Source organism: Ptychodera flava, chromosome 15 (assembly GCF_041260155.1).
Source record: "Ptychodera flava strain L36383 chromosome 15, AS_Pfla_20210202, whole genome shotgun sequence".
NCBI lineage: Eukaryota > Metazoa > Hemichordata > Enteropneusta > Ptychoderidae > Ptychodera > Ptychodera flava.
Window position 1 is genome coordinate 3322554 of NC_091942.1, and position 16288 is coordinate 3338841.

At 36.5% G+C, this 16288-nt stretch overlaps 1 protein-coding gene across 3 annotated transcripts in view; it reads right to left on the minus strand.

The window, feature by feature from the left end:
- The window catches only part of LOC139150907 (protein kinase C beta type-like), a 178444-nt gene extending 165116 nt beyond the window's left edge, over positions 1-13328 (minus strand). For all 3 annotated transcript variants that reach the window (XM_070723369.1, XM_070723367.1, XM_070723368.1), the window contains exons 1-3: positions 13057-13328; positions 12880-12911; positions 12472-12554 (exon numbers count right to left, since the gene is read on the minus strand). In XM_070723369.1, coding sequence (XP_070579470.1) covers positions 12472-12554; positions 12880-12911; positions 13057-13214 — 273 coding nt within the window. In that variant the 5' untranslated portion in view covers positions 13215-13328. The remainder of the gene's footprint in view (positions 1-12471; positions 12555-12879; positions 12912-13056) is intronic.
- Positions 13329-16288: the final 2960 nt, after the last annotated feature.

The window sequence follows — 16288 nt, forward strand, 5'->3', positions numbered from 1 at the left end:
CAACATTCGTGGGGGAGTTACATGTTACGTATGTATGGGGAAACCTATCATATTTTGCCTTCAATTTTCATCACACATGTATACTTGGCACGACTTTAATGAAGATAAGAGAAAAATGGCTAAAATTGTGCTGCTGCAATAGGACATATTAAAGTATCATACAATGAACAGAATCAAATAGGAAAACTTGTAAAAAATGGTAAATTTTAGAACAACTTTCATATTGCTATAACTCATAATAAATTTCTCAATGTCTCAATACTTTCTCTGAGGGAAACAAATCAGGTTCTGATTGGATAGAACAATAACGGTAGATTATGTTGCACAATATCAACTACTTGTATTTTGCAGACAGTACTCTCAAACATTGACATAAATCTTACAGGTTTCATCATTTGTTTCTATTTTTAGAAATCATCTGAAAACGGCGTGTGCCTGTGTTAACAGAAGACATTTCATCAGTATCCATAGCAAAGCACTTTTGTGGATTCTCCTCACAGATTCATTGCAAGGGACTGATCATGAAAACACCGATGAAGTTGATCAACACATGGGGGAAAAACTGCAAATGAAAAATTACTAAGAAAATGTTGAAATAACACAGCTTCTTTCGGGAAAATATAAATAATAGATCACCTTGTAAAACCTGAAAAAAAACTAATTTCTCAAATTGTGGAATGCTAAAAAATTTGCATATCAGCATCCTTACTATGCTTCAAGGTCAAATGATTCTTCTCTGAATAGATCACACATCTTGCACACCTGGCTAATATTCAATGTTGGAAATAGTAACTTGGCACAGGCAAACCAAATTTTCTTAACAGAAGAACTATACAGCCACAAACTAAAATAACAAATGTTTTAAAGCAACAAAAATTTGCTGTTTGCAGTTCTATCACCACACCTCATATATTAATTTGAATTTGAATTTTTCTGAACAAGATGGTATATGTATAGTTATGACACAATGTTGTCTTCTTGAAAATGTTGTCACATATGTGTAAGCTCCCAGTATCTCCAGATCTGATAATAATTTGTGAAGGCTTAGGTCTGTGGAAACTGCCCTATGGAGACAGACACAGTATGGAAACATTACACCGTGGTCTGTGGAAACTGCCTAATGAAGACAGACCCAGTGTGGAAACATTACACCGTGGTCTGTGGAAACTGCCCAATGAAGACAGACCCAGTATGGAAACATTACACCGTGGTCTGTGGAAACTGCCCAATGAAGACAGACCCAGTGTGGAAACATTACACCGTGGTCTGTGGAAACTGCCCTATGAAGACAGACCCAGTGTGGAAACATTACACCGTGGTCTGTGGAAACTGCCCAATGAAGACAGACTCAGTGTGGAAACATTACACAGTGGTCTGTGGAAACTGCCCTATGAAGACATATGCAGTATGGAAACATTACACCGTGGTCTATGGAAATTGCCCTTTTAAGACAGTATGAAGGCAGTATCGAAACACTCTGTCGTTTCCTGGAAACCTGCTGAGCCATAAAAGTACACATCAAACGGTTATATCTAGCATGAGAAAACATTCAAAACTATACTCCTTTTGCCATGTTACAGGTAAAATAATATCATCACCATTTGTAACAAGTAACATTCAGATTATTTTTGGCAAGTTCAAGTTTCAGATCTGCTTTGTGTATATCATTTGTAAATTCATAAACATCTGAACTGTTTGTCTATTCTCTTTTCTCTGTATCTTCTTGTTAGCACATTTCATATTTGGTTGTAACTTTTACAGTTTTGAGTTTAGTTTCTTTAACTGAACATGCAAAATGGGGTAACCTGTTAGTTCATGGGTAAACAAACAAATAAACAAACAAAACAAAATAAATAACCAAAATAATTTCAAACAACAAAAAATAACCTGCTATGGTTGACGTAAAAATCATCATAGATGTGTTATAAAGTTCATAAAATATGTACAAGTGAATAAATGTACTATACAGAAAATGAAAGCTTTAAAAATTCAATTGCTTGTTTCAATACCCTAACAGCTGTAAAGACCTGATACGTAAGTCTCTGAGGGCTGCGGTCATCATGTCTGTTCATGTGAAACATTCTTGTATGAACAATGTTAGATGTGTGTTCTAAACAACATTAGGTAGCAAGCAATTTATGGTGACATGTATTTACATTAGGGTTTATGATATGGAAAACAATTTATTCTCATTTTCCATCATTTGTGCCACTTATCTCTGTCAAATGGGACCTACACGACCTTTGACTGAAGTGCCCAACAACTATGACCATAAACTTGAACTATTCAGCTAGGCATACTAAGCTATACAATGTCATTATCATACATTACAAATGTCATTATCATACGTTACAGATGCTGTCCATACAAAATCTAAATCTGCACTTACAGCCGAAAAATAAACTGATACATTACCACATATTAAGTGTGTCTCTCATCAAAATCACTTAATATTTGAGTGATTGAACTTTGAAATATAGTTCTACATCTGTAGATCAAGGAATGCAAGTTCTGCATTTACTGATCAAGAATCATTGTATAATATTTTCATCTTTCCTTTTATATATGTACTTCTTTCACATTTACATCAAAATTTACATACCCGGTGACAGTATCTTCCATGTTGAGTGTATGGGACTGTATTCTATAGCATTACTGAGCTTTGCTTGATAAGCTTGGATGGATGGGATACAGGTGTTTAGTACGTATACCGGTACTCCCTGTACATGGCTGTACTCGCAGATGACATCTGGGAAATGATTTTCAGCAGTGTGTTCATAATGGGATGATATGTGATGGCTATAAATCAAATCTGTCACATTCAGCTGCCACAACTCATATTGTATCCAAACCAATTGGTCAAATATGGGCTTGCTTCTGACTAGAGAATGGTCCTAGATAGAATCATTATGCTTTACCACTTCTATCACTTCTAGTTATGACAACGCCCCCCACCCCTCCCCTTCCAACACCACAGTTTTGTCAAAACATGCAATTTAGTCTGGCAAACCTGACCACTACAATTCACAACAGACTACAAAATACAGCCATTTATTTTGCTCTATAATCTTTACAATATGACTTTTACTGGCACCTCAGGAAATAGCTATTGAAAGCAGTGTCAGAAAGTCACACCAATATCTCTGAATACCTACACTTGTTACCGGTTTAATTTTAAATTGATTTTTACAACCTTGCTGCCTTTTTTTAAATCTGATATTGCTGCTCATGTGTATATGGCTGCTCCATGGTCAATGCATTTGCTGTCATTAAACTGTGCAAAACTAGTGCAAGTAGTAGCATATATACATGTAAAACCGGATATCATTCTCTTGGGGAAACCATTTGAATGCTGTCCCTGAACTTTGAGCCTCATTCCTATTAAATGTCTGAGAATCCTTCTGCATGAAAAAATCCAGAAGGAATCTGAAATTCCATTCCGTTCACTGGAGTGTGATTTCACCACTCCATTGTTACAGAATTGATACACTATGCTCACTTCACCCCTGTGTAAACTTTTCCCGGAACAATTGATGTAATAATATGTGATATACTGTTAGTTTGTGGATCATGGACCCTGGATGTTCATGTTGCATTCATTGCCATGGGAACTGTCGATGCCGTCTCAATGGTTGTGGATGGGGAAAAATATAATAATTACAATCTGTATATAACTTTACAGATATAAATAAATCAATTTCAGATACATAAACACTATATAAGGAGAGCTTTACACCCATTTAAAAGCAGCATTCCCTGTGTGCGGAAAGATTTCCACATACTGTAGTAGATATAGCATTTCCCAGTGATACAAGACATCCTATAACTTTGAGCATTGTGCTTGATTCTATCCAAAATCTTCTCTGGACAATTTGACCAATTTCAATTGTATAGAGGAGCTCTCTAACAATTTATGAGCATTACGGCTGTTCTTACCATACTCTGGTATCAATGATACAACATGACAGACACCTGTATTAATGACTTTACTGTACCTGCACAGTATGAGAAATTTGATCTGAGATGCAACTTTCAATAATACATTTATTACATTTAAAAGGCCACGGCCCAAAATACTAGTACCTTTTCTTGGCAAGTGTGTCTGTTTACTTCCGTTACCACAAATGAAGCCATTTAAGCCCACCTGAGCTAGGAAGTGTGTGCAAATAAGCTGCCTTGACAAAGGCAGGATATTATCTGACAGAGATAGACCCCTAAGTGAAGGATAGCCCTAATGTTTGGTCAGGAAAATTCACCGCTGCTGCCACTCAGTATCTCATGATCAGCACATGGCGCTTTCATTATGACATGATATGGCATAGCCCGCATTGGCTCTGACCACTGTGATGAAAGGTAAACAAATCAAAGTATACTTGTAATGTTTGTAACACCCTTCACAGATTCTTATCTCTAACATGGCCAATATGGGGACAAATATTTGCACACCATTATCATTCACTGATATAGCAACTATTTTTCTGAGGCAGAACTTCAAATTAAGGTTTGATTAGAACTGCAGTACGTGTACTTTGATATAATGGGGAAATCATTGATAATTAATGCAGTGCAATCTGAGCTTGGAATTTATAATAGCATGTCGTGATGACAGTAAATAATTATGTTGGCAACATGGGAGTAACAGATACCGGTACCTTCATTCATATTTTGGCCTTGATCCATAGCTTACAGGTAAAAGACACAACATAATGATTTCATTTAATTTGCCATCAATCAGAATAATCCAATAGTTAACGCACCAGTATTTCCAATGTACAGATCGTTAAGTCAGCTATGATGGTTAGTTTGTCATTGAGAAGTGTCAATAAGCCATATTTCATTCATTACAGAGCCATTTTTTTAAAAAGAAGAATTCATTTTGGTTAATTCTGAATAGCATTCTCTTGAAAAGTGGTAAGTTTAATCTTTAATGCTGGACATTTAGAGAGAAAAACAAGGCTTTTACAGCCTCTTGTGAAGATATAGACATGGAATACCTATTTTCTCTTAAATATTACTTTGTGGTTAATATCATTATTGCTGTCCAATTTGTTATCTCTTATGAGAATTTTTTTGAAAAGATTTTCTCGCACAAACTCTTATAAAGTGAAATTTCTAAAACTGAACAGTACTGTACATGGATAATGCTCCACATGAATCAAGCATTCAGAAAATGGGAACTGCTAAAAAAGGTCGGAGGTCAATTACTCTGGTTACATGGATGTTAACAGGTTACATGGATGTTAACGGGTCAGACATTGTCAACAGTGCAGAGCAGGGTAAACACAGAAACTTTGCATACCTCATTGGTATAAATATTGTTCCTCTACTCTGTGAATTTATAGAGTGGAGCTCTTTTTATGAGTATATCAAATTATAAATCACTGCAATAATTAGTATTCTGCAAAGCTTTACATCATATTTCTGAATAAGTAATGAATATTTTAGATGACCTCACATCTCTACAACAATATGCCTTTGCTTCAGCTTTTCCTGTGATGTTGTCCTTCGAAAGTCATCCTATTTCATGACTTGACACTTCTTGAGAGTAAGGTGTGACATGTCTGCACTTGTAAATTGGCCAATGACTGTTGTATACACACATTCTCTCTTGCACAGAGCATGAGAATCAATGAACAACTGTGTGCAGGCATCTTGGTACACTCAAAAACAGATTTGCCATAATTTATCCAGATTTAGGGGACCCATCAGGACAGGTCCATTTCCCAATCCACTTGTTCAGTGCCCCTGATGGACTGTAAGGTTTACATTACAATTCACGGGAAATGCGTCCTATTCACAACTTCCAAGGATGTAAGCTAATTCCTGCCTCACTTCCCTGTATCTGATTACCGTAGGGACCGACCATTTCACTAAAAAACACGGACGCCATACAGATCAGCGCTGCAATGGATAATTAACATTTGTGAGGCAACTACATTAAAATAAAACAGTAATAAAACCTTATCATTAAGCAATTACAAGTCAGTTTTTAATTCAGCGACCCTGAACTTGCCCTGCAGGCTCTATCTGATCATTCTACAAAAGAAGCACATCAGCTGAGATTACAGAAATCAAGTGATGATATGCTTTACATATTGACAGATCAGTCAGTCATTGAGGCAATTCATCTCTCTATGCTTGTTACATGCAAAATAAGAATTGGGAATCTCAATGTATCTTACTGAGTGACTGAGAGGTGATAATTTGTGACAAGATTCAGTACATATAGTCACTGTCTTGTTACGCAATGCAGATTATCATCAAGTCAGTGAGCTGTATCTGATGTATATAATTCATCAACAGAATCTCTACAAAAAATGTAAGTTTATCTTTGTTGATTCCCATTCCCAAATTTCAGTTCCTGGGCCTTGTCATAAACATAGTTTATATAATAATTATAATCTTACATGTATGTTCTGTGACAGCATTGCTCTTTCAATGACAGGTCATTCAGCTGGTTTCTTTTCTTCCGAAAGCATCCAGGTTAAGGACAGGTTGTAGCTGATACACTAGAGATCACTATCAGTGCATATCTATTATATTTCACACTGCACACATTAACATTTTTTTAAAAAAACAAAACCAGGCATCATAAAATGGCTAACCTCGCTGAAAGATGAAGTGCTGTCATCTGTGATTCGATAATCTTTATTTTACAATCTTTTGGAGTTAAAAACGCCATGGTTTTGATTAGACTGTTTCCCACTTAGCAATGGTGTACAAGCTATCAGCTTGATATGCAAAACATGAAGCCTGTATTGCCTGCTCTCATGAATTTTTAATCCATAGCATGTTCACTTGATCTGATATACAAGAGTGAGAAAATACACTGCACAAGACAAAAATCAGATGTAAAAACAAAATACGCAAAAAGCAATTGTCATCAAACCTCTGGTGGGTGTGTTTGTTTGAGCATATTTACTTTACATCAATAGCAGGCTGTCAAAAAACAGAAGTGGGGGAATTTTGTGAGATTTATTATTCAAATTTTTCAATACAGGTTGATATGAAACCGAAACGTAATATCTTGTTTAGAGGATGATGTGTACAGTGTAGTCAACACAGAACACTTAGGTTGTGGAAGTTTTCCGGAAATATGAGTGAGCTGAACAACTGGAATATTTCCTCCTCAATATCACTGAATGTTCAATATGATGAATACCATTGAAAATTACATGGGAACATCAAATCTGAGATAGTTTGACACTTTACAGTACATCAAATAAAAATTAACTATTTCATTGATATTATGAAATAAGCTTGAAAACACTGCCAAGCACAGTCCATTCCATGGAAAGCGGTTAACAGTCAAACGCAAGTGTTTGAGACATGAACATATCAGCAAGGAGCTAGACAGGGATATCAGCAAGGACGAATGCATAGCATGTATAATGTACCTCACAGTGGGATAAAGTAAATTCACCATGAAGTATGATTTCAATTATTGAAAAATACCGGAATTGCAATTCGGTGATCTAGGCCTATCCACTTATCTGTGCTGTTGTAAAAATCTACAAGTTTTAAACACACTGCAATATATGGTAGAGCAATGATATTAAAAAACTGATTAGCAGTAATGGTACCCTCCAGTTTATGGCATCAAATACAAATACAGAACAAGTGTCACCAACACTAGCATGTTAGCTTTGGACTTCACTGAGTACATTTGACACTACAGCTTTATAGAGATGGCAACCACTGCTTGAATTGGGCCATATCAACCTAAACATGGCAACTTTTCAAAAAACACCAGCAACTGAGCAAACGACATGGCTTTACATTTGACACAGGCAAACATGGAATATGTCACCATTGTAGTATTGACCACAGATAGAAATATAAATGTCAATCAAATAGCTTGAACAAACTCAGAAAAAGGGCAACGGATATGAGTGGGAGACGATACGATAGATGTGAAGGCATCATACCGGTTCAATGTGGAAATGTAATAATTCTGACCACCCATGATCGAAACATCAATAAATAAAATTTGTACGTATTAATGTAAAATTGGCCACACAGTAAATCAAAAGATGCCATAAACTGGTGTTTCAGCATTTTCACAGGATATTGATGTAATCTATGAATTTGAATATTGATGAATTATATAACGCAGCAAAACTGAGAAACAGTCCCAATATCTCACAATATCACTGACAGCTGACATCAAAAAGGTACTGTTTCAGTCTACTGATATCTAAGAAAATTTAGACAACACATACAGTTCACTTTGACCTGTGTTCAATTCAATGGCTTAAAATGAAAAGCACAAATATTTTTCTGAGTCCATTTTACTATTCAAATCTTTCACTACCTATCATTTAGCCACCAGCTGTTTTCAATCTGCAATAAATATTTCATGGACAAATGACACACATGGAATTATTCAGAAAGGGAAGAGAGATTACAAATTTGCATCAACTGTTAAAATTGCGCTGATAAAACTAATAAAAAATGCATTGTTTATTATCACCATCTACACCTCCACTATAAATGAGTTGTCATTGTTTTGTGAAATGCTGATTATCAAACCAAGCGGTACAAACACAGGGAAACGAGGTTCAGTCATCTGTAATGTGCTCTCCCCATCTGTAAACTCAGGTAACTCAATAGTTATGTTTGTAGAACACCGGGAGCTACGGCAGCCATATGTGAAATGGTGCTACTGTGTTGTCACTATTGTGTGCAGCCTGTGAAAGTGATAAAAAGCCTGTTTCATATCGGATGACTATGTAAATATACCCAAATACAATATTCCAAAATCAATTTTCCACAAATTTTATTTGGCGTCTACTTAAAAAAACCACAATTCAGAAAAATGTTTAATTCTTGAAAAGGGTATGGCAAGTCACGGTCACTACACAAAAAATTTTGTGGAGTGACCGTGGGCAAGCTCTTATGGCTACCATAAAAACTGACAAAAACTGACCCCACAATTTTATTCATAAATGTCACATGCATCAATGAAACATGGTATTGTTCAAAAAAAAAAGGCAATAAAGATTTTAAAAAAATTAGTTGTTTTGGAAACCTTTATGGCATGAGGAAGTGGACAACTGTCATTTTCCAAAGCAAGAGAATACACTACACCTATTTCTCTACAGGTTTTCAATGTAAACATTTTCAGAACATGACCATATGCAAATTTAGTGAGTACCTTGTGACATCACTGCTTAAACAATACACTTTGACCTTTGTATACAGTTATAAAAATTTTTGTCGTCAATGTCCACACAATCAGAATAGCATGAAACACATGAGAAGAACCGAATTCAACAGAGGAAGAGGGAAATATGTAATTATTAAACAAAATGATCAATAAGATCCTAGATATTCTTAAAAACAAAATAAGACAATGAGAATGTGCAAGTTTACAAAGGAACCATGTAACCATCAAAGAAAGTTTCCCCTCTAACAGGTTGGCTAAATTTTCATTCCCTTTTCCATAATCATGAATTAAAGGCTATATGATGATGTAGATAACAGGGAAAAAATTCTATCCTTAATTAAACTTTCAGAGAGGATATCCCTTACGCCATCTCAACAGTAATCATTTTAATGGATGGTTGTGAAATGTTGATAAACATTTTCCACTGATTATCAGGTTCCATTAATTGATCAATGGTGCCAATAACTGTTGCATTAGCGGACTGTTCATGAACTCTCTTCAGCTAACGTACAGAGCATAAAGAACCATTCACAAAGTCAAATGCCAATAATGCAAATATTTCTGTGTGGTATCCTAGCAACAGGGTTATAAATAGGAAGAATTCAAGGGAAGTAACTGCTATTAATTTGCTACAAATTAGCTTTTGTCTTTCATTTCTTCATTTGTCCATATCAGAAAGTTTCAGTATTGCTTCAGTTATTTGAAAATATATCTTCTTGTACACATACACTTAGCAAATAATTAGAAACGGCAAAAACTTTCGGATATCCCTTTTGCGTATTTTTTTTTGTGTGTGAGTTATCTAATCACAGGATACCATTGCTAGAAAGCTACGGTATATACCAAAGCAGACAATTGTTTTTTGATATGTGACAAGAGGATGATTTCAAATGCTCGTCAATGCTTACAGTTTTAGAACTTAGAAGACATTATTATACAGTTAATAAAGCTGCACATTTTTAAAAAGTGACGGTCATTTGTGCCACAGTGGTACGGACAAAAGAAAACCTGAGTTTCTAGGCAGATTTCATGAACAAATTAGAGACATCCTTGCTGTACCAGCGAGTTTATGCAGTGACAAGTTTTTTCAACCACTATAATACATGTCATAAAAAAGCTTGTTTGCTTGTTTTCTGTCTCAAATTATGTGTTTTAAAAAACCATTAGCTGTACCTTTTGGTGATTTCATCACTTTTTTGTCTGTCAGTTGCAAATTCTTGCTCTGCCCACTAAAGCATGTTGAAACACATACTATTACACTTGTCAACACAGAGTATATAGTTGTAAAATGCTGTAATTGTTTATCCTTGAAATGTAGTCCAGGTCAGAATTCACTTGTCAGCAATAACAAAGCAGTTTACACATGTACAGGCGGATCCGAGTTGTCAAGCTCAACACTATGTATCTCAACATAATTTTGGGCGTAGAACAAGAAATTGCAGTTGACATTAAAAACAAAAATAGTCAAAAAAACATTAAAAGTTACAGCTTCTGGCCCTTTCAGTAGTACATCCATCAATTCAATATATGAAAAATCTCTTGACACTGACTGTGTGATATGTGTGCAATGATCAATGTGAATGTGGCTATTCTTTGCATATAATAGGCTGTTCTCATGTGAACTGTTATTAATATTTCCACATTATTACTAATTTTTTAAATTTCCGGGACTTAAGTGTACAGCAGGAAATTATTGCTTTGTATTATATCAATTTATAAATAGCCACCAACCAGGATTTGCCTTTAATACTGTACTATGATTGACCAATCAGGAGTTGCCTTACTGTCACATGGTTAAAAGTGAATCTATGTCGCTGTCTTAATGTTTTCATCGGAGATTTGTGATCTCCTAGTATCTTTGACCCACTAACCACCATAGTATGGCCCAAAGTCGATGTTATCAATGGTGAGCGGGGACCTGTCTACAGGGTATTAGGGAGGGTGCAAAGGTTAATACTTGAGCAATAAGACTATTTTCTCATTGACAATTTTGCAAAATATCGCACTACAAAGCATTTTTTGATCAGACGTAACTACTGACCTCTTGGAAATGTTGTTATTGTTATTGTGCAGAAGAAAAGCCTCCATTGGTAAAAATTATCTATAATTTCATTTCTGCATTTTTTTCCTATAACAACCATGATATATGCACCTGTCATCTTTATTTGAATATTAATCACCACAAAGTCATCACCTAATGACCACAATTATAATTATGATTAATTATGATAATTATTAATACTCTCACCATGATCATCTGAGTTTAATTTTCCATCAAAAATAAGGAGCAATCAATGTAATGTTTAATATTTGAAAATATCTGTCCCCTGCATGTTGCATATGATTGCAGTAGTTTCATTTCAAAAGTATCAGGCAATGCCGATATGACAGCAAGAAACAACTTTCAAAACCACACCTTTGGATTGTGTAAATTAGAACCTGAATTGCAACTCAACAGATCACGCTGGTCACGGTCCCTCCACAAAACCCTGTGCTGGTACAGCTGCCTTGTAATTTGGGACACTTTGTACGATTGTTTGTTAACTCAAGAGTGGGTACTATAACCTATTGCACAATTGCATTTCTTATTTGGTAAATGCCTACATCATCCTCCAATTAGCCATTCTATGGATTCATCTTCCCCATGGTAAATGCCCTAAGTGCACGCACTATGAAAATAATTAAGTGGGCTATTTTCTCAGATGGGACAATGTCTCTTTCAATTCCGCTTGTGTGCGCTTAAAACTGGAGTTGAGGTTTCTCGGGAAACTGGCCTGCATGGGCCTCAAAAAACTGTGGGTCACAAAATATCATCTCTCTACTACATGTGTTACAGATAAAAGTGGATTACATGACACCACATACGGCAGATGTGAGAGTATTATAAGAACAGCTTATCTACCCTTGTTTTCTAAGACTGAACGCAAAGGGTTACTCTTTGTAAAGAAAAGTGCCTCTCGATGCTTATTTATCCTACACCTACAGAAATAATCTATTTTAGTCCTATGCGGTGCCAGAGCTTGCTGTGGCAACTAAATGCTGCTAATCTCGTTGCATGAGACATTATCATCAGAAAATGTTTTAGGCATTTGCCGAATGATGCGTTTCCATCAACTGCAGGCATATTTCAGTTCATGCCGATTGATACGATCAGCTGCTGTGCAACCTGACGGCCTGTATCAACATCGATCGGAGAACCGGTTGAAAGACTTCAATACCGGCAAGCGTTTCTCTGACATGGGGTCGCGCGTAAACTAATACATGTTTTACGTAAGAGGAAAGATGATAACGAAGGCACTTACATCAGAATCGGGTCCCGTATCGGTACCGGGGCACAAAAAAGAAACGAACTCATGGCAACGCTTGTGGGTGACGAAGGAGCACACTGCAACGGAAGGAAAAAGAAATTTATGTCGATTCGATATATGTGTATGTATCGGTAATGCATTGAACGATCGCGTCGATAATCAATTATCTTTTCATCTTCTCCGTACAATTATTGTATCCGTGTTAGCGATGGCTTCGCTGAATGAATCAGACGACGCCAGTACATCCGCCATGATGTGTCCTGAGTGAGCGTACATGCAAAATGTTTATCTCTGGGTGTAATAGGAACTCTCTCTCTCTCTTCACATAGATCAGTGGTGGGACTGTGCTGGCTGCCAATGTTAGAGTGTACAGTGCAGTGCAATTCAGTTCACTGATCTTACCTTGACACTGGAATCCTTGCTTTCCAAAGCCCCTGGAATAAAGAAGACAATTTTATTAAACAGCTCTTTTCAGTGCACTCAGAATACATGACGGTTGACTCAGACGCTGTGGACTAGATACATTTCGATACGGGTACTAAGGCAGAAAGTCCGTAAAGTAGATATGGATGCACATACCAGATGAAATCTTTGCAGTGGCTGCAAAATGTCGGCTGCTTGAAAAACCGCGCGATGAATTTATGGTTTTTCACTTCGTGAACATTCTTCTGCCGAAGGGCTCCACGCCTGGCAAATACCCGCGGAATCGGTTTGTTATCTTGAGAAGACTGGGACATTTTCGTGACAGACACTTTCTGCACGGAGACTACTACAGCCACCCTTCCACGTACTAGTGTCCGTCTGCTGTAAATACGCTCAGCGCAGCGTACATTACATTACAACGCTATTATGCAGAGTATGGGGCCGCTTTACCATAACAGACCGGACCGTTTTCCGGTCCAGAGTAGAGGGCCCCAAGCGAGGCAAGCGAGGAGCGAGGAGGCAAACACAGCTGATACGAAAACACTCATGAATTTCCTCCCGCTGATATAACCATCAATCTATACTGAACTTCGAGAATTGATAATTAAATGATACTCAAAAGCAATAATATGCGGTATGCGGTGGTCGTCACACCCCACGAGCGTACTGTGTACCGTACCCTCTAAAGACTCACCACTTTTATTTACACAATTCCCCCCTTACAACGCATTGTCTAAAGGCAACAGACTAAACAGGATCTATAAACTGCATTTACAAGATTTAGAGAATATACACATAAAAATACTTGTGTGGACATCGTGGAGTTTCGACCGAGACTGAAGACAAAAGACCTTTACACCAATATATACGCATTCAACACCTGGTGACACAAGCGTCAATCAAAGGAATTCTCTTATGTAACGAATAGATAGTATTATATGCTAATCTTCGAAACGCATATTATTATTCATTTATCACACTTTTCATAATTTTTCGTCATTTCATCATTTTGTTAACTCCTTGGAGCCACCCTTGTGGCTTGAGGTAAATGAGTTGCTGGTTTCAGAAAGTTGGTATAACGGACTCTAGATGGCGCTATTATAAAATCAGTGAAAAGTTCGACGCCTAACGTGTTTACACGTGTCTGTCCCCAGGGATTGGGGTGGGGGTATGGTAGAGGTGTCTTGGTATCAGCACAGGTTTCTTGTTGCTATGATTTTATTCTAAGACGTTTGACTATGATGTGTATTGCCAATAAAGATTTATACTACCGGCGTTCATTGAAGACTGTAAAAGTTAATCAGGTGATGATCTGGTGACAGCGTCCACGGATTTATAACTTACCCTTGCTTGCTTTGGCGCATTAGGCAACCAAACGCACCAGATACTAGTATATATATTTGCATTGTCACAAGGTATTTTGTATCATTGGAGAGAATGAAATGAAAGCCTTGCAGGAACACTTCCTTGACAAGTGTTCACAAAATAACTACGCAAATTGCGAAAAGGACCTCTATTCGCTAATACAGTTAACTTTTAGAAATCTCGTGATGTTTTCGTTGTAAATATTTGCTAAATTTCCATGGAGATAATTTTGACCCTCTCATCAAAATTGAAAATTAACCTTGTAAACTTCATAATGTGTCTGTAGGCCAAGCTTTAATAAAATATTGAGACTTATAGCAGCGGAAAATATATGTTTCGCAACACTTAATCCTCTAATACGGCTTTCAACTGGCATTTCCTTTCCTGTCACTGTGTTAGTCTTCTTAGTTTTATGTAAGCTTTTGAAACCACCAAATAATAATAATAATAATAATAATAATAATAATACAGGAAATCACTACGGAAGAATTTCCACTCTGCCTTTTGACTACAGCTTTTAAAATATCACTTGTGGGCAAATGCACTCTAAAAATTGTTACAATGAGTTCACTGATGAGGATTTGGTTGAGGGAAAATAATGAAATTCCTTTCAGGGGAAGTTTTCTATTTAGTGACAAAAGCGGTTTTGTTTGTGCATTCGGCTCAGGAGGTCAAACTGTTATTTTCCTCAGCTTCGTGAAAGGTTGGTGTGATAAAACAAGGTTAACCAAGGCTGAAAATGATTATTTAGAAAGTTGGTATGAAATGTATATTGGTGTGTTGGATAAATATGCTCCGTGGCGAGAAAAACGTGTCAAGAAACCAATGCAACCAGAATGGTTGTCTGATGATATTCTGAATGCCATTCATACTAGAGATAGATTTAAGGCATTGAAAAATCACACTGAATATAAAATCTGGAGACAGAAAGTTAATAAAATGGTTAAAAGGCTAAAATTGATTACTACAGATCGCTCATAGAGGAAAACAATACAAATACTAAAGAGCTATGGGAGTACATGTCTGATCTAGTGCCCAAAACGTCAAACACTTGCCCCGCTTCATTGAAAGTAAAGGGATAAGATATTACAGATCCAATGGAAATAGCAAATTCTTTCAACAAGTTTTTCACAGATATAGTGAATCAGATTACTACAGAGTTTACAGATTCAGAAACAGATTTTACAAAACTAAGAAATCATGTTCATGACACTTTGGGTCCAGATGTGAGTTTTAAATCCCTCCAGTTAGCGAGGAATTTGTGTTAAAAGAATTATCAAGTTAAATACAGCTAAAGCTACTGGACTTGATCAGATAAGTCCTAAGATTCTTAAATTATCATCGAACGCTATAGCTAGATCTTTATGCTACATTTATAATTTAAGCTTAAAAACAGGTGTGTTTCCATATATGTGGAAGGGAGCAAAGGTTACCCCTTTGCACAAGTCTGGATCCTTACAAGATCGTGGAAACTACAGGCCTGTTTCAGTACTCCCGGTCCTTTCAAAGATATTTGAGAAACACGTTCATAGTCATTTATACGGGTTCTTAAACCTATGGTTAATGACTCACAGTCAGGTTTTCGAAAAGGTTTCTCATGTGAGACAGTTTTATGTAAAATGGTTCAAACCTGGTCTAAGGCTATGGATAATGGTGATCTAAATGGTGTAATTTTTATAGATTTACGCAAAGCTTTTGACCTGGTGAACCATGATGTGCTTCTTAAAAAGCTTGAAATCTATAATTGTGATATAACATCCATAAACTGGTTTCATTCATATCTCTCAAATAGGAAACAAGTTGTGTGTTTTCAAGATCAAATTTCTGATGCTTTACCGATATCTACTGGGGTTCCTCAAGGTAGCATACTTGGGCCCCTTTTTCATATTGTTTATTAATGATTTACCTTTAGCTGTCAACAACACCATTGAAATGTATGCCGATGATTCTACAATCATGGCAAAAGGAAAGAACCTGGCAGAAATTGAAAAAAACACTCAATGATGATCTTGAATCAGTAAGA